Source organism: Thunnus maccoyii, chromosome 7 (assembly GCF_910596095.1).
Source record: "Thunnus maccoyii chromosome 7, fThuMac1.1, whole genome shotgun sequence".
Lineage (NCBI taxonomy): Eukaryota > Metazoa > Chordata > Actinopteri > Scombriformes > Scombridae > Thunnus > Thunnus maccoyii.
The window spans coordinates 9,113,005-9,131,718 of NC_056539.1; the positions used below are offsets into that span (position 1 = coordinate 9,113,005).

The following is an 18,714-nucleotide window of genomic DNA, read 5'->3' on the forward strand; positions in this document are numbered from 1 at the left end:
ACATCCTGTGCTTGCACTGTGGTCAAACATCATTACCGCTTTCCTTTTTGTTGTAATAAGCAAAATGTGACAACTGGTGTGATAACAGAAGCCGAGGCAAACACACAGTGACTTTCTCAAGACTCAAAAAAGCAATTTATTTAGCTGTCAAAACTATGAGGGTGGCAGTCACTACTACAGTTTATTTACATATGTTCTACAATAGTATTTTATATTCTTTTCTTCTTTGCTTCGTCATGTGTACAAAATTTCTATATCATCCTATGGACAAACATCATCACTGCCTTGTTATTTTCGCTGCTGAATGCACATGATGATCACTCTCAACATTGTCCTGCCATCATTCTGGCACCTTCACATTCACACCTCCTCCTCTTGTCCACTATCTGCAATGTTACTCACTCTCTGTCACTTGTTGGTATCACTTCCTTCTATCCCTGTTAACAATCTAACCATTAATCTCCTTGCGGCGCCGATCACAGCGCCCCTAGGTCGTGGCACGAGCGGGACTTCTGCCTCAGGAACTTGCCCGCTTCTCGCTCTCGTGGGTACCGGGGCACCAGGTTGGACAGGAAGCGTTTGGCACGGGAGGTGATGCTTTCACTTCGGCCTCCTCCGCTCATGTCCTCTGCGCTGCTCCCCGGAGGCCACGGAGGCTGACCTCTGGCTAGCCGCACAGCACACTCAAGGAGCTCTGGGGTGCGGTGATCCAGAGAGGCAGAGATCTCAAGATACAGACAGTTGAAGAGGGCGGCGCTGGACATGGCCTCTGAGAGAAGAGATTCCAGCAATGAATAAAGGCAGGTGTCAGGGCTTTAAGGTTAAAGAGGGGGGGAAAGTTTCTCTATGTGCTCTTCTTAAATCTGACTTAAAGCCAAACATCCAACTGAAGTAACAAGCAAAATACATTTTTTAGTGGAGGGGGACTTTAAACAAGACATGATTTTAATCAATAAACCAAAAACTGAGACCTTATTGTTCAGAATGGGCAAAAGACCAGCAACACCTTGCAATATAGTAGCCGTGCTTTAAACTTTTAGAAAGTGCCAGATGTATTGATCTTTAAATTTTGAAGTGCTACAACTTTAAAACAGAAGATGTGTGGGGTTTTGTTTACCAGTCAGTGCAGAGGATGCTACATCAGTTTGATGTCCAAAAACACCACGACAAACTGCCAATATTTCACTTTAGTTTCACTTGAGTGAGCTTCTAGCCAAATATTGTGAGCTGTAAACACTGCAAACTACTCTAAGTTTGGAGGTATGCCATATATAATATAGTTTAATAGTATGTTGGACAGTTTCAGAGCCTCCATGCTGTAAAACTGCATGAATGTGGCCAAGCAGCGCACCCACAGTGAATGCTCTCCTGCTCTAACTGTAATTGTGACTCCCTTCATACTCCCACAATGCGATGAAGCTGAAGCGCTGACATTTATATTTTCACACATTTCACCCCACGTTAGTGTTTACTGACAGAGATTAGGGGCAGAAAATGTCAACACCAACCGTGAGGATAAAAGCTACAACAGAAGGAAGGAAACAATAAAACAGGCGAAGAAAAGATCAACACGTTGGAGGTAAAAATGGATTTTTATTGTACCTTGAGCGGTGACTTCACGGGAGCGAACTAGGTCACTCTTGTTGCCGACGAGGATGATGGGAGTTTGGGGCTGGGTCTCTCTCAGGAGAAGTCGGAGCTGAGCGGTGCGATGGAAACTACGCCTGTCAGTCACTGAAAACACCAGAACGCACACCTCACACTGCAGAGCCGACAGGTCCTGAGGGACAGACAGAGGAAGACACACAGTATGTTATAGTGCTGTGAGGTGGTGGAGGAAGGGAGGAATGAAAGGAAACTGTATCTTTACGTTGGCTTTACCTGAGTTAAAACACACTGGAACACCTTGTATAGTAGTCAAATGTCAAATGAGTGTCAGTCAAGTCTAAACCTTTATTTCAAATCTACTTGTTAACACTGCATGGTATTAAAATCTCTCAGAACTGACTCTTAAGACTCAGCAGAAACCTTTCACTTTCTGCTGCGCTCATACAGTAAATATGTGCAGTGGAAGTGCTGCCTGGAGAAACAGCAAACAATTGAGTGCTCTTTCTGAAATCCCCTGTGGTTTAGTGTGAAATTACTACTGTACAAGGCACCAACTACAACACTTCATAAATTCCTAGCGACACACATAGACTCATCATCTCCAAGCAAGAGAGAGACAAAAATAAATATGCCTGAGTGAACTCCTCAAAGATAACCGGCTAAACCTCAGCCTGTCTTTGTTAGAGCTGTCGTGGTCCATTGACTTTTAATTTGTATTAAATCTAAAACTGAGCGCAGACCAAAAGCAACTTCTGCACCCTAATAACAGAGGCAGGTCGTAACACTGCAATTACATAAGCAAATTCCTTGTAAGCCCAACATTACAGTGTCTCTCACAACAAATATAACTCATAATACAAAGAGTAACACATATAGATCCTCACAAAAAACACAGATTGTGTCACGACTCATGAAGGTGTGTACTTGGTGTTTCCACACTTCCACCTAAATCAGAACCAGTAATGCAGTAATTTTGCACATCTGCTCTGTGGGCAGATCTCTCTCTCTCTTTCTCTCTCTCTCTCTCTCTCTCACACACACACACACACATCCACACATAGATGCATCTGAACTGCACTCGAGGGAAAAGAGGAAAAAGCGTGCCAAACAACCTGATAATGAGCTTTCCTCAGTCAACTAGATGCAGATGCAGCAGGTTTATTCTCCCCTTTTTGCCACAGCATTTCTCTGAGCTTGGCATCAGTTTTGTCATAGTGCCTTCAAGTACAATAGACAATGCAACATGCTCCAGATACACAGTATGAATTCATTTACACCTCTACAATATGCTACATACACAGTATACATCCATTTATGTGCTCTAGTTCCTTTGATTTTCCTTTTTGTTCACTTTTATTGATATTTTTTTATCATGTTTAAAACATAATTTTCCTTTAGTCATAGTCCTCATGCTGTATAATTTGTGCCTGTATCTGGAGTCCTGCATTCCTTGTTTTCAGATTAGTACATTGTCAGGGATACACACAAGTTCTCGTGGATGGATGGATGCTATCAGACTTCTTTACTATGTGCACTCAGCTAGAAACCCAGATATCATTTCGCAGGCTTATCTCCTGATACAACACACCATTATTCTGTGCAGCACACAAAGTGTTTCATATGCAGAACACCAAATGAATGCGGCAAGAAAAGTCAGTAAAAAATCCAGACTGAAAAGGTACATTTTGAGCTTCTTAAAACAGTCCAAGGATTCAGCAGCCCTGAGGACCTCTGAAAAGAACATATATATATATTATATATATGTACAGTATATAAATATATATATATATATCACTGAAGTGTGAATAAGCAGCTGAGCGCACTGTATACAGCTGCAGAGAGGGCTCAGTGGCCTAATGAGAGAGCAGGGAGCAAGGAGTGTGGGAACGGTGAAGTGTTGTTTGCCTCACCTGTCTCCAGTTGTCATAGATAATGATGGTGCTGTCCTCGTCATCCACAGTGACTGTGCGCACATAACCCTCCCCTAAGGACAGGGAGAGCAGCAGTTAGGTTTCATATGGGAGATGGGTGCTGTGATTTATTTACCTGCTGCACAGCACACATTACAGGTCACCTCTCCACTGAATTACACTGCTCTGCACAAATCCTGTCAGACAAACAGCTTTATACCATCAGAATCCACAGACGCAGTCCTGTCCATTTCCCCTGCGAGGGCGATGGCCAGAGAGGACTTCCCCACGCCGTTCTGCCCCAGCAGGGCAATTTTCAAGGGCCCGTCAATTCTGCCCTCCACTGCCACCATCAGACTGTCATCCAAGGCTGGGCTGAAGCTGATTGGTGAAGCAGAAGGTCCTGCTGCACCTGATGTCCAATCGCAGTCATCATGGACGGCCTCTTCCCGTCTGAGCTGGTGCTTTATTGGCAGAGGAGTGCTTCCTCTGCGAACAGTCGGGGTGCTGGGCAGAATCATACTGTCACACTGAAGGAGAGAGGAGCATAGATGGAACATATGTCCCCTGATTACGTAACACTAAAAGCCACCCTCTATTCAGATATGGCGTTTCTCACATAATACTACACAAGGTAACATCAAGTTTGATCTGCATTATGACATGTTGTGAATTTAAGAGATAGTGTTTTATGATGTAGTTCAATGAAGTTAGGGGCAAGAGCTAAATTTTAAAAATAACTCAGAGCAGCAGAGGCTGAGATATCCTTACTTTTAGTCCCTAGCATGAGTCAGTTCTCATATTGCAACTCAATAATGTCTTTCATTCATTCTGTGCTTGTCTCAAGTCGATGTTAGTCCAATATACACTCTCTTTTAGCTCAGTTTTTGGTCTCCATCAACTCCTGAGGGAAATTAACTTTGAATATTGTTTGGTTGTGCGTAGGTAGCCTACTGTGTTTTTTAAAAAGTCTTAGAGAGCAAAACAGTTAAGCAAAAATAATTAGCTAAAAGAGGCTAAAAATATACTCTGTAGAGCTGAAGGGAATTGCGGTGAGGTGACAGTTCTCGATGGGTTAATCAACATTGTGAGCAACACCTTTCAAACTACACATCACAGTCATTTGATACATTATTATATATACTCCTCCAGTCAGTCAAAAGTTGGTTTAGTGATGAAAATGACAAACTGGTTTGTAATCTGCTAGTATTTTGTAATGCAGGACACCCCTCCCTGAACCACCACCTACCTAAAACACACTCACTCACACACACACACACACACACACACCCTGAGGAAAACTGGCACGCTGTCAGTTCAATAATCCCCTCCATTCAACTGACAGTTATATCAAACATCATCACATCACCACCACTTTGCCCCAAACCTGAGCTAATTGAACACTGGATATATTGGAGCAGTTTTTGGCCCCCGAGCTCGCGCATCCTTACCTTATTGGTCGCTTTCTCCTCATCGTTGAGTCCGTCTTCGGGCACATCTGTCGGCATCTGCAAACTGAAATCAAGCGATTTGGATGAGGACTCCCAAAAGACACAGAGCAACCCCCCCTACCCACCCACTCACCCCAGCTTTCCTCACCCCTTCCCCAACCCACTCACTTCATGAACTCCAGCCCCGTGCAGCCCGGTATGATCCCTCACCTGTAACGCGGCTCTCTGCAGCGAAAGTAAGCACGTTCTCTCTTTCTTTCTCTCTGCCCTCCCTCGCGCACTATTTACACCCTCTCCCCCTTCAATTTGTGCCTCTCTCTCTCTCTCTCTCTCTTTCTCTCTCTGTCTCTCTCTCTCTCTTTCTCTCTCTCTCTACTACTACTACTATCACTCTCACTCTATCGCCTCAGGTTACGGCCCAGGTCCAGTCCTGCAGTCAGCACCGTCATTCATCACTGGCTCTCCAAACTGACTATGACTCACTGACTTGCCGCGTAACTGCTGTTCTCCAGATTTGGATTTTCTGCAGAGGAGAGATGTGAAACCAACTCTACCAGTGGACTCGCGCGTTTTAAGTGTTTGCTGCAGGTGCCCGCTGCTCAGTCATGCGAGTGGAGCAGAGTGTGATGGAGGCAGGGAGGCAGCAGTGGAAAGATGCTCAGTGTCACGAAGTGCTCATTGACCCCTGGAAGATGGAGGCGATGTGAGGGCCGGCCGCTGGGGGGCAGCATAACACAAGAGTTGTCTTCACTCATTGGCTTTGCGTGTGTGTGTGTGTGTGTGTGTGTGTGTGTGTGTGTGTGTGTGTGTGTGTGTGTGTGTGTGTGTGAGTGTGAGAGTGTGAGAGTGTGTGTGTGTCCTTCGGGGATTTATATTTAAAATATGTCATTTGGGTGTTCCTTTGGTAGGTAAGGGCCACCTACCTACACCCAGTCTGCCAGTCTTCTCTTCTCCCATGTGTCCTGCTGAAAACACACATGACCTTTTCCTTGAATGACTCATTTAGATATCATTGAATCAAGTCATTTCTAGTCCCTGATCCAAGTATTTGGGCATGTTTTCTGTCAGAATGTAAGTGTGGCCATGAGCGGTGCGGAGCGGTGGTGCGCCCCTCCCACACAAAGCCACAATAGACTCCGGCAGTGAGCAGCCAGGGTGCTATTATAGCCCTAATCCTGCTCCTATTATACAGGCCAGAGAGAGAGCGAGAGACACAGAGAGGGAGGTAGAGCTGAAGATGAGGTCATCCCAAACAGCGCACACCCAGGGTCACTGCCTCACTATAGAGGGACAGAGATAAAGAGAGGGATGGAGCAGGCCATGGGGCTGCAGGGCGAGCTGGAGAGAAAAGGCCTGCAGAAGACTGAAAGTGGGAGATGCTCAGAGGGCTGAATGGAAAGGAGGTGAGGTTAAAACCTGTGTGCAAGGTGCACAAAAACACACCACAGCATGCCAGGGGGTGGTAAAGTACTTTGTTTATTTCATATGCATATGAAACCACACTACAATAGGAGCAGGAAACCTTGATAATGGCCATCATTTTTGTAATAATGTTAATTCTAATTCACAATTGGATAAAATAATAAACTGTAGGAAAGTAAAAATACACGCTAATGGAATAAAACCAGTAAAGTAAAATTAGAATCAGTACATAAATAAACAATGAATAAATACTGAATAAATAAGTGAATAAATAAAAGAACAATTTATTTAACCTACACCCAAACAAAATAAATAGCTCTAATGCATGAACCCTGGCAATGATTTCATGGGACAGTTAAGAAGGTGTCTCCATGAAGAGATTTTTTTGCATTTTTATCCCTGCACCGTTCATTTTCTGTTGCGTCCGTTGCCCACAGTACCCGAGTCCACAGTGACCAGCTCTGTGGTGCCGCATGTTGCATTAATATGGTGATCGTCCCTGTTACAGAGGTGTTCAATCTGCCCAAAAATAGCCTCTCTAGTCTGGAGAACTGGACACAACCACACAAATCATGCCACACTCTTTCCGCCTGCTGCGGTGGGTTTCTTTGTCTCTTTCACCATATACAGTTGCTTCAGTTAAGCACACCACCAGCACCTTTTCTTTGCATGTTAAAAACCCATAGTTGAGAGCAAACAGCAAGTCTTTTCTGCCACCGTCCATGGCTGAAAGTTGCCATTTCCAGCTAGCAAAACGTAGATTTCTTTGCTAAAACACAAGAGCAATTCCCCACTAGTCATTTAGCACAATCACTGGAAGATTCCCATGAAAGGTATCCTTGTACATTCTTTAATCTAGGATTATTCATTTTACAAAGAATAACAAGTCTTGGTGAGCTGAAACACTTTGGTAGGCAACTGTGAAATATTAGCTGGCAAATACAACTGCATGCCGTGGATACTTTATCCAAGCCCATACCACTCCACATCCAGCACCACTGCACTACTCAGACCTCTGCAGCTTTAGCAGCTTATTATAAAAAAAACAAAACTACATTTTGAGCCTCAACCACTCATTTGGAGAGTACATTGCAGCTATATCAGCTATAAAATATTGCATAGACAATATGCTCAGCAGTGTCAGGGACTATAGATAGTGCTATTGCAAGATAAAGCATTTTTGTCCACTGTTGCACTGATATCACAAGCAAAAAGATCTGGAGGAGTTCTCTCAGCCAGTTTTTGTGCAACTATCATTCACAGTGAAGTAAAACTGAGTCCATGAAGCAGCCTAGAGCTGAGTCTAACTATCAATTAACAGTCAATACCCCTTTAATCACCCAGGGGTGGATTTCACAGTTGTATAGCCCCAAAACTGCCTGCCAACGTCTCTCTTTCACTTTCACTGTCTTGCGCACACACACAAAAACACACACACACACATGCACACACGCGCACACACGCACACACACACACACACACACACACACACGCACACACGCACACACACACACACACACACACACACACACATACACAAATCCATGTTTTCTTCCTCAAGTCTGATTACTCATCATTGATTGCTCCATGTTGGCTGGTCTTGTTTCTCATTCTTCTGTTTTTTTTTTTTCTCCCTCCATTCCCGCTGTGGGTTAAACTCAGAGGAAGTAGTCAGGGGGCGGGGAAGGTGGGTTGCTGGTGCGGGTCGGTGGGGCTTCGCCTGTGCTGTGGTTCGTGCTGAGGAGCTTCTCGTAGCGAGCCTTGTAGGCGTCTCTCTCCCTCAGCACCCGAGTCAGCTCACACTGTAGCTGTTCCAACTGCGGAGGGAAAAGAAATTTGATTTTTTTGGAATTTGCTGAGCCAAAGTGCAGAGTGCAAATAAACTATAAAGATTTGAGGTTTTTGAGGGGTTTTTGATCCAGTGTCTGACATCCTGACAGTATGACTGTCAGGATGTCAGACACTGGATGTTTCTCCTTTAGGAGCTATTTCAGGGTCAGAATTTCTAATCAAGGCTTGATATAAGATTAAGGATTAAGACTGGTGAAGGATAAGGCTAATATGTGCCTAAGAGGAAATATCAAGCTTGTCAGTGAGAGTCATGAATGCAAGGATGTGTGTGTGTGTGTCTTTATGTGTGTACCTGTTGTGTGAGCACATGTTTCTCAGACTCCAGAGCGTGGCGGTGCTGTAAGCGCTTGTAGCGGCAGGACTGGGCATAGCCACGGTTCTTTAGCGTGCGCCGTTTCTGCTTCAAGCGCACCACCTCATCTTTGCTCACACCGCGCAGGTGCCGGTTCAGCTCCCGCACTGAAAGGCTCACCAGCTGCTCATCAGAGAAGCGCTCGTTCACCCCGCACTGCTGACAGATGGAGAAAACACACAGAGAATATGCTGTTCCTCAGTGTTAATTGGCAACAAGACACATGCTGGCAGTGGTTGGAATGTATACAGTGAGATGAGTGTGATATACATGCGAGGGAGGGTTTGGAACAGACTGAAATATATAAAAGTGGTGTACATGTGATGTGTCATAATGTGTGCGTGTCTGTCTGTCAGGGGGCACATTTCGGCACCACATGTCCATAATCTGTCATGTAATCTGACTAAGTGTGGGTGACAGTTATCAGGATTACGCACAGCAATAATAGCAGATATAATCATAAGCTCACACTGTGCTCTATATACCGCACCGAGAGATCTATACAGGCATCCCAATCAACCAGAACACAAACTGCAAAGTTTGTATACCAATTAAAATTATATCCAGAATAGATGTCCTAGAGAGCATTAAAGACTGGGTTTTATTGGTACTTGGGGGAGCATGTTTGGTTATTTAAAGTGTTAGTTTTTACATAGTTATTCATGTAATTCATTTAAAGATTAAGACTTTGTTTGCAAAAATGTTAAAAGTTTATTTTGGAACGCTGATTGAAGTACTTTGAAATACAGAGGTATCTAAAATTGCAAAAGAACAGTAGCAGCTGATAGTAGGACTCCAAATTTTCATAAATGAATGAAAATATGTCTTTTTTTAATGTGAAAGCAAGACTTTGTGCCCTCAAAGACAAGAGATTTAACATCACTTATTGTTGCCATACAGAGGCCGATACTTGAGGTGATACTTCAGATAGACACAGACATTAATAACCATGTTCTAATGTCCTAATCCTAATCCTTCACTGCACGATCCCTCTCAGCTCTCATGCTACACTGTTTCCTCACTTCCTCCACCTCCTAAAATGTCCTGTGCGTCACTAAGCACCTGCCTCTCTCTTATAATACATAGGTGGTTGCCCTGTGTACCTGATTGACTTGTGGGTGGTGATGGTGATGATGATTGCCATGCATGGGGTGGTGCAGGTGATGCTGGTGATGATGGTGGTGATGAAGGCGGCCCTGAGGGCTGAGGGGTTGTGGGTAGGGAGCTGAGGTGGGGGCGGCGTTGGGGAGCGAGGGAGGGGCGGATGAGAGGAAGACGAGCGGGCGATGGCACATGTCTGTCCCCTTGGCGCAGGAGATGTCGCCTCCGCTGTCGCTGCTGGAGTCTCCCAGGTTGCTGCTCGAACTCTGAGAAAGACCCGGAAACTGAAGATGAAGAGGCAGTAAAGAGGAAAAGAGAAAAAGTCAACTCAACATTCTTTAAAAATCACTATAAAAGACATCAGCCTCATAATCTTAACATAGTGTAGAAACAACAGATTGTTACCTGTGAGCTGACAGCTGCAGCAGCCGAGTTCAGCAAAGCCTCCACAGCATCCTCACAGCCCAGGAAGCCATTGACCGGCCCCCTCTCTCTGTCCCCTCTCTCTGGCACCCCTCCTAAGGCTCCCAGCAAAGTGGCGGGCCCCGTTGCTTCACCTCCAAACTGTTGCTGCAGCGCCGCCAGCCAGATCAGATCCTCCAGCGAGGCTGGGGTGGGACCCTGCGGCCCACCGTGGACCGGGCTGCCCTCCATGTTCCCCTGAGAGCCGGAGCTGATGCCAGAGGTGAAGCTGTTGGAGATGGACAGGGGGAAGGAGATAGAGGAGGAGGACGAAGACAGGGAGGACGAGCCCGAGGGTGGTGGATGGGCGTCGCTGAGCGTTGGTGAGGGTGGCAGCGAGTTGTAAGGGCTGGAGCTCAAACTGGAGTCCTGCGGAGGGTGGCTGGTGTATGGGGAGCTGGAGGGGTCCTGGGGGAGGCCAGATTTGGGATATGAACATTGAGCAGGGAGCGGAGGAGTGTCTGATTTCACCTCAAACTTGAGGAGATCAAAGTCGTTTAAGTACTCCATGGCCAGGGGGCTCGGGGGGAGAGAGGGCATGGGGAGGGAAGGAGAGGACATGGTGTCTGCTGCTACTGCTGCTGCCAGTGGGAGCTTCAACAGGGTTTCTCTGTGTGTCAGGATTGTTGGACAGTCCACTCCTCTGCCTCAGTGCAGCTCATAGACAGCAGCAGTGGTGAAGTCAGGAAGTAGACTGACTGGTGAGTTTCCTCTGTGAGAAACTGTACGTCCCTGTATCCTTGTGTCTGTATCCCTTGTCTTGAGGGAAAGACAGAAAAGAAAAGATAGAGTTTGAGATACAAAAAGGAAAGGAGTGGTGTAAGTTTTTCAGGTATAAATCTATCAAAAAGTTTGTTTGGTACCACTTTCTAATAAGACACCCTTTATAAGAGGTTTATAAGTTGTAGTTATTGGTTTTATTTATCATTCACTAATACCTTATAGATGTTGTGGTAGAAAATCCTCCTCCAGCATGACATTCATATAAAAATTCATCAGAAAGTTCCACTTAAATGGACTGCTCCACCACCAAAATACATCCATCAATGATGAACTTATTAAGTTAATGTACTAAAGGACCAGTGTGTAAGATTTAGGGGGATCTATTGTCAGAAATATTGGCAAAAATGGAATATAACATTCATAAGTATGTTATCATTAGTGTATAATCCCATGAAACTAAGAATTGTGTTTTTGTTAGAATGAGTTCTTTATATCTACATAGGGACTGGATCCTCCTCATGGATGTATAAAGAGAAATGGATACAGCATTGGAGGCGGGGCCCCGTTCATTCCTATGAAAGTTGCTCAGTGGCGCATGAAGCCAAAAAAGTTAAACTTCTTCCATATAGTTTCCGCATCTGTGGGGCCCATAGAGCACTAGCGACTTCTGCTGACCAAGCCGGCTGCTTCCGGTTTAGCCCTTCAGCTAACTTGAATGGGGATAAAACAATTCAATCATGTGGCTCTTCTAGACTTTCCAAATGTTATCAGACTGAATGGATCAACTTCTTATAGTGAAATGAGTCATTTCATGGCGGTTTTGACACTCAAAAAAATGTATCTGCTGATTTACAGATGTCTCTTTCACAATATAAGTCTATAGGAAAAAGTCTTTTTGGGCCCAATAGAGTCATGTGACATTGTAATTACACAGCTTGGCCACTATGTCAAATTGGCTTGAAAGCTAGGCGCTATTCCTGGGGGCTTGGTCCTCTTCCACGGTTCCATGTTGCACCGCCATGTTTTTAAAGTAGCCTAGAACGGACAAACCAAACACTGGCTCTAGAGAGGGCCTTTTGCATTTTTTGTGAGTTTTGTGGCCACCGTAGGTTCTCCTACATGCTTGGGGGGGGGGGGGGGGGGGGGGGGGGGGGGGGGGTATTTATTTTGTTGCAATCTGCAACCTCACCACTAGATGCCACTAAATCCTACACACTGGTCCTTTAAGTAGAGCTGCAAGAAACCAGAAAATATTCACATATGAGAAGCTGGAATCAGAGAATTTGGATATGATTCCTTAAAAAAAGATTAATTTAATAGTTGGCAACTAATCGACTAATCGTTGCAGTTCCAGTATTAAGTCCATTTAAGGGCATGTCTTAATGAATTACAGAACTAGCTGAAAACACAAAGCAAGTTTCATGCTGGAGGAGAATTTTCTACAACCTGAAATTTGCTTTTATGAATAGCTTATAAATGATCTATAAAGCATCAGTAAAGGATTTATTAGCCATTAATAAAGCCATTAATTAAGCTTATAAACCCCTTTAGAAAGTGGTACCCATTCATTATTCTGAATATTTGTTAAACAAGATCATAAGATTGTGTCATTGTATGCATTATGATACAAAAATGCTCTCACAAATCAAAAGCAGTTCAAGATTTCCAGTTTGTAGATGTCTGAGGTCTTTTTGCTGTGGTATGTCACAATCTTCTTAAAATGTAGTTTTAAAGATGAATGTACTATAAATGCCCTGACACCAAGGTCAATCTGACTTTGTTGAATTTAGACTGTGAGTCTATGTGGCAGGCCTGTTTGTGTGTTATAATAAGACATTAATCTGCAACACACATCCCCCCTTCCCACCATCTTACTCACACACGTATAGGACTATAAGCGCTCACGTACAGTACACGTGCATCTTCACTTGCACATGCAAACGTTTGTGACCAAACAAATCAGGACTCCTTGGGTCAACTAAACTTTTACCACATACTTCATCATTTGTAACATGCATGTAATGTTATGTTAACTATGCAAGTGTGTTTTCTGTCGTTTCATGGTATAAAAGTTACAAAATATAATCCTTACATTGCCTGTCATATCTGAAAGGAATTACAGTACTAACTTTGAACAATGTAGTTCTTCATGTGAAAAAAATGTTTTGTTTATCTATATAACAAAAAGGACGGCCTCATTTCCAGTGCTGTTTTCATCTCTATGTAAAAATGATTGCAGGTTATTGCTCTAATGCAGTCACCCACAATAGATATATAACGTAATATGTCTAGAAAGATCTGTCTACTGAACACATAACTGACCAAAGCGCAAGAATTCAGAGGGCTTAATCATTTTTGACAGAAAGATCCACAAGTCTCACAGACCAAATCCAATTATCAACAGGTTCAGACTTTAATCCAGAGCCCAAGACTTTCTGAAAGAATTGAAACACACTTTTATACACCCGGATGGGAGAAAAAAAGTTCATTTTCAGTTGAACCTGATACATGTTATGTATTAGAATGTTACAATTTCCTTTTTTTTTACCTTGTCAACTCAGACATAAGTTTAAAAGCTTTTATGTACAGTAAAGTTATGATATGAAGAAGGAATAACTTATTCTGTTTTCATGATAGATAACTGACAATGTGACAAGCTAAACATTCATCAAACAAGTCAAAACATTCATACACAGTCAAACAAACTGAAAAGATTGAGTTTGTCTCAGAATATAAAAGAAAAAGTTCAATAGTTTCAATAAGATCAAGTGGTAACTACATCAGAGAAAGATGTAGAGGAGCAAAGCTATTTCCTCCAATAACACTAATTATAGGCCTTCAAATATAATAGTTACCACTATAAAAATGAACATCTAATTAAAAATCCACCTTTGACTAGTGCCTTTGCTGCGCAGCTCATTAGTTTTGCCCCCTGTGGTTCAAAATGGATTGTAAAAGAAAGCAAACATTGACAGGGCTCCATGGAGGCCTCAATCTGGCTCTGGACCAGAGTCACGGCAAAAAGCCAGCCAAAAAGAGCGACACACACACACACACACACACACTCACACACATGAGAGAAAAAAGTAGAATGAACACAGGCAGCGATAAAGGCCTGACATGAGAGACATGAGACATGTCAGAGGGAGAAACAGTCAAAGTGAATGAGATGAACTTACCGTCGGTCATAGAGATGAAGGATGGTTTCGAGCTCTTTTCAACATCCCCCCCCCAACACACACACACAAAAATAATCGACTGACTGGTTGACTGACACGTTTGGAGAGAGACACAGAGGAAACAGAGAGTGTGTGTGTGCGCATGTGAGTGTGTATAGCACTCTGTCACTGAGTGCCACTGCCCCCTTTCTTTCTTTCCCCTCTGCTGCAAATCCCTGTTTGCAACAATCCCCTCCTCCCCTCCCCACCCCCCCATATCCCTCTCTCGTGGTTCACAGGCATGTTCCCACTCTCTGGCAATGTCTCTCTCTCTCTCTCTCTCTCTCCCTCTATCTGTTTTTCTCACTCAACGTCTGCATGTCTCTCTTTATTTCTGTTTCACTATACTTTTATATTTGACTTCTCTGCGTTTTGTCTCTCTGTTTCCTTGTATCTGTGTGTTTCTCTCTCGCTCTCTCTCTCTCCCCACACACACACACACACACACACCTACAAACTCCCCTCTCTCTCCCTCTGATGCTGCACTTTTCCATCGTATAAAAGATAAAACTATTTCACACTTTTTTCATGCACAAACATACATACACACACACACACACACACACACCAGGACTGCCACACACATCAGGTGTTTCACCCCTCGTCAAATGATGTAAAACTGCAGGCCATGTACATGTGCACACTCACTCATATACACAACAAGTCATGATGACAACTCAGAGTCGGTCACAAATTAAGGTTTAGTCAGTCATCGCTGAGTAAAACAAAGTCTTGTTGTGTTGACTCAAGTTGGACTGTTGACTCTGCACTGCCTCACAGTGGACACTCTCAGTTACTGAACTGAGTCTGTCAATTGATCAGGATGTGATGCAGAAAAGAGCAGCTTGATTCAGGGCTTTATCACTCTGCAAAGTCGGTTAAATGTCACCTTTTAACCTCTTTAACCCCAAAATTATATTCAAATTCTAGTCAATACTCAAGATATATCCACAAAAATACAAATATATTGGCTGTAGTAGTGGGAAATGTGTATAAAATGACACACACCACATGCGGAGTCTTTCATTTGACGTAATGCCTCTAGAAAGAGTCTTGGATTTGAATATTTCATTGCAATGAAAGAGCAATAAAGATCTGGAACAAAATTCGCCATTCATCCCAGAGGTACAGAATATACAGATATAAACATTTACCTGAAAAAAACAAGGCTCCTAGAAGGTAAGCAATGCTTATATCTTTATTCACATTTATTCTCTTTTTGAAACCGTTTGAAGGTGAAGTCAAAGGGGAAGAGCACTGTGTCCATGTGACATGTTCAAATGAAACAATTTGGAAAGTTGTGAAAGTTTTGCAGTGACTTTGACAAGAATCTGAGGACGGTGCACCACAGCTGGGTCTGCTAGGTTCTCTCAGGTCAAATTTAGTCAATGACTTTTAAAAAAATCCTTATCGAATTTTGTTAAGATAAAAAAAAGTGCAGTTGCATATTGCTTGAAACTCTGCTTTAATACACTTGGTCCTGGGTTTGCTGTTTTTCAATTCATTTGTGGTAATTTGATTAAACACAATTTTATTTAGTGAGCTGCACTATGTGTTTAAAATAAGGGTCTTAATACTTGATCTTGACACCATGATCCTTAGATGGCCCAAGATTTGATAATAATGCAATGCAGATAATAATTAGAGTTTCATATTCTCAAACAAAGGTGCATATTTATCTAATAAACCATTTAACACAGTGTAACTGTAAGTCATAAAAGTCTGTGGTCTAGGATGTAGTTTTGGCATCTGAATCTCAGTAACATCAAATATTATTAAGTTCAATGTTGAAACAGTAATGTAAAATAGCGGTCTACATAACTTAGCATTTTGTCTGCAGTGAAACTTTCAGCTGCTAAATTTCCAAAATGTAGAAAAGAAAGACTTGAGAGAGGCGCTGTCTTAAAGACTTCAATATTTCCACAAAGGGCTTTGTTTTTGCTCTTACATATTAGCACCCCCTGTGTCTCCACACCACTCTGCCTCTTACAATTAGGCTCAAAATCTGTCAATTAATTCTGTTTTTTCCAACCCATTTAAGTCCACCGAGCGGAGAAATGCACAACAAGCATTTCTCAATGCTCCTTAAAAGCTAAACTTGTTAATCCGGAGTCTCTCTGTGTCTTAATAGTGTCTCGTTAAGGAATCAGTGAGTTAATAGTGCCTTCGCAAATCTGATTTGGACAGTAAACCAAACCTTTAAGACAACCAGACACGCTGACTCATGCAAACCGCACAAGACTCACAAACAGGATTTTACTCTTTTCCTTAATTTTGGGACATTTTCAACAACTCAGCAACATATTGAGTATGAATCAAATCTGACAACTGTTCAAGAGACAATGCCACATTTTTTTAAACCTTAAAACAGTTTCTACTCCCTTCTTTCAGTTTCTCTTCCTCTCTTTCTCTATTTTAACCTCTCTATCTCTCCATCATTTGTGTTTCCGGGGGAAGCTTAGCAGCTAAACCAACAGGGCCTCCCGTGAGGGTGAGGGACAAAGAGAGGGGGAAACACAGAGGAACTTACCTCATACTTCATGCCAAACACACCACCACCCCTCCTGCATCTGCAACCACACACATCCTGCAGCATCTCAACGCACCTCACATTCAGGTGAAGCGTTTTCCATTTACAGCTCAAGACTGTTCACTGTAGCTTTGCATCCTTATTTCCAGAGGTATATTTAAGTAATTAGCTTTTTACGGGATCCAACACTGTGATTAACATAATGGGTAGAGGTAGTAGTGTTAGTAAATGTTGTAGTGGATGTACATATAATCCTTCACCCAAATTCTCTTTGCTGATGTACACACTATTTCTCAATAGAAACACTGACAAACATTTTTGGACGTTTTAGAAGTGGCTGCCAGCTGTGTTTTAAAGGAATAGTGAGGCATTTTGGGAAATTAGCACATTTGCTCTCTTACTTCCTGGAGTCTAGTCGTTTTGTATGGATTGATCTAACGAGATATAACTAATTAGTGGCTTTAGAGGTGCCAGAGAGTGGATTTTTTTTAACCTTTGAACAAAGCCAGATGAACCGTTTCCAGTCTTTATGCTAAGCTTAGCTAACTGTCTCCTGGCTGTAACTTCACATTTAACAAAAAAATATGAGAGTGGTATTAATATTCTCACAAGATGTCAAACTATTCTTCCTCCAGAGTTCAGTGTCAGCAGCTTTATTGAGGAAAAGAATGTATAAAAAGTCCAAGAAATCATATTTAATGATTCGTCTTTGCAGTCAAAAATAATGTCAACATGTTTTATGTATTCTTACGAGAAAGGGTCTTTGGGGACATATCAGAAATGCTTTTTTTATCTCAGCCAGATGGAGGGACGCAGCAGAGGTCTATTTGATTGACATTAGCTGGCAGGCTACTGGTGTTATACCATACAGAACAGAGACAAAGTAAACAAGCTGCTGTAGCTGCAAGTCATGGACAGTTTTGCTAACAGAGATTTCGAAGAGCAATGACCAAACCAGCATGTAACGTGACCAAAGTAACATTCATGTTTACATGCTGTTTAAAATGCTGCAGCTGATCAGCTAATTAGTTATCTCACCTGCTAACTGATGTTAGCAGTGCACTTTTTACCGGTGAACGTTTGGTGGCTTGTTCAAGAAGCTAAGACACAGGACAAGATGTGTGTTGATGCTTGTAAGTTAGATAAGAAGGAGACGTTTAGCAGTAAAGCTAATGTTGATTGTTGTTGAGTCTGCGGCTCTTGTGTTGTGTAGTAGGATGCTATCAGCAGTGTGACCGTCTGCTCTGCCTATCACATCACTTTATTGCTTTATACAAGATTTGATTTGCTGCATCAAAATAACTGAAATAATGTAAAACTAGGGGGCACAATCATGAAATCAAAGAATTTAAAATATGAATTTCTCCCTTGTGGTTTCTGATTTTTTCTCAAAGAACACAGGACAAGTGATTTACAGAGCAGATATATATGCTGTATTGGACAGGAAAAAAAGCATTTTTTGAGTTTCAGTGAATTATGTTAATTGGTCTGTGAGGTCTGTGAATTATCCAGTTTTCAAAAGTCATTTTTCAATATTTTTTTTTGAACAACACAAAAAAGAACTGATGTTGCAGGAGAAATCTTAGAGAGAGCAGATAAAACTGGAACTATCTGCACAGCTGAATACCAGGCAAGGTAAGTGATAAAATATGTTTTGGTATTTTGGGTCAACTGACCCTTTAAGCTTGAGCTATCTCCCATCAGAGCCTGTAACCCCCTGAATGGGAAGCTGACCCCTCTGTCACCCTGTTAACCCGGGTCGATATCCTTCAGCTTTTATCCTCTGAGAGGCTCTAAAGACTAACTGGGGTCATGAAACAGGAGCTGCTGCAGTGGGAGAATCTCAAGCTGAGCTACAAGCAGAGGTGAGGGGCGGGGGGGGTTTAAGGAAAAAAGAAGAATTGTTACGGAAGTATAGGTAATGGTAAAACAGAAAATATTGACAGACAGGACAGAGGGAATGAGAGAGTGACAGAGTTGAGGACAGGCCTGGAACTGTTTGGACAGATGGTGTGAGGTGGAGGCCTGTAGGGTCCCACTAACTCGGGCCTTATCCCACAGATACATGTCCTAATCCCAACTAACT

The 18,714-nt window shown here is 42.8% G+C and overlaps 2 protein-coding genes across 6 annotated transcripts; both read right to left on the bottom strand.

The window, feature by feature from the left end:
* Positions 1-99: 99 nt before the first annotated feature.
* LOC121900665 (GTP-binding protein REM 2-like) lies at positions 100-5,702 on the bottom strand. 4 transcript variants are annotated; one of them, XM_042417136.1, is made up of 6 exons: positions 5,453-5,702; positions 4,970-5,033; positions 3,739-4,048; positions 3,519-3,592; positions 1,603-1,780; positions 100-769 (listed from the first exon to the last, which is right to left on the bottom strand). In XM_042417136.1, exons 2-6 carry the CDS (start codon positions 5,024-5,026, stop codon positions 477-479), a joined length of 912 nt encoding a protein of 303 aa, XP_042273070.1. In that variant the 5' UTR covers positions 5,027-5,033; positions 5,453-5,702; the 3' UTR covers positions 100-476. The 4 variants fall into 4 exon arrangements, with proteins under 4 accessions (XP_042273070.1, XP_042273069.1, XP_042273067.1 ...); XM_042417135.1 differs by having other exon boundaries at positions 5,367-5,702; XM_042417133.1 differs by having other exon boundaries at positions 5,138-5,702.
* Positions 5,703-7,860: 2,158 nt separating this feature from the next.
* Positions 7,861-10,822, bottom strand: nrl (neural retina leucine zipper). 2 transcript variants are annotated; one of them, XM_042415592.1, is made up of 4 exons: positions 10,101-10,822; positions 9,698-9,979; positions 8,535-8,750; positions 7,861-8,208 (listed from the first exon to the last, which is right to left on the bottom strand). In XM_042415592.1, exons 1-4 carry the CDS (start codon positions 10,716-10,718, stop codon positions 8,050-8,052), a joined length of 1,275 nt encoding a protein of 424 aa, XP_042271526.1. In that variant the 5' UTR covers positions 10,719-10,822; the 3' UTR covers positions 7,861-8,049. The 2 variants fall into 2 exon arrangements, with proteins under 2 accessions (XP_042271526.1, XP_042271525.1); XM_042415591.1 differs by having other exon boundaries at positions 8,535-8,753.
* Positions 10,823-18,714: the final 7,892 nt, after the last annotated feature.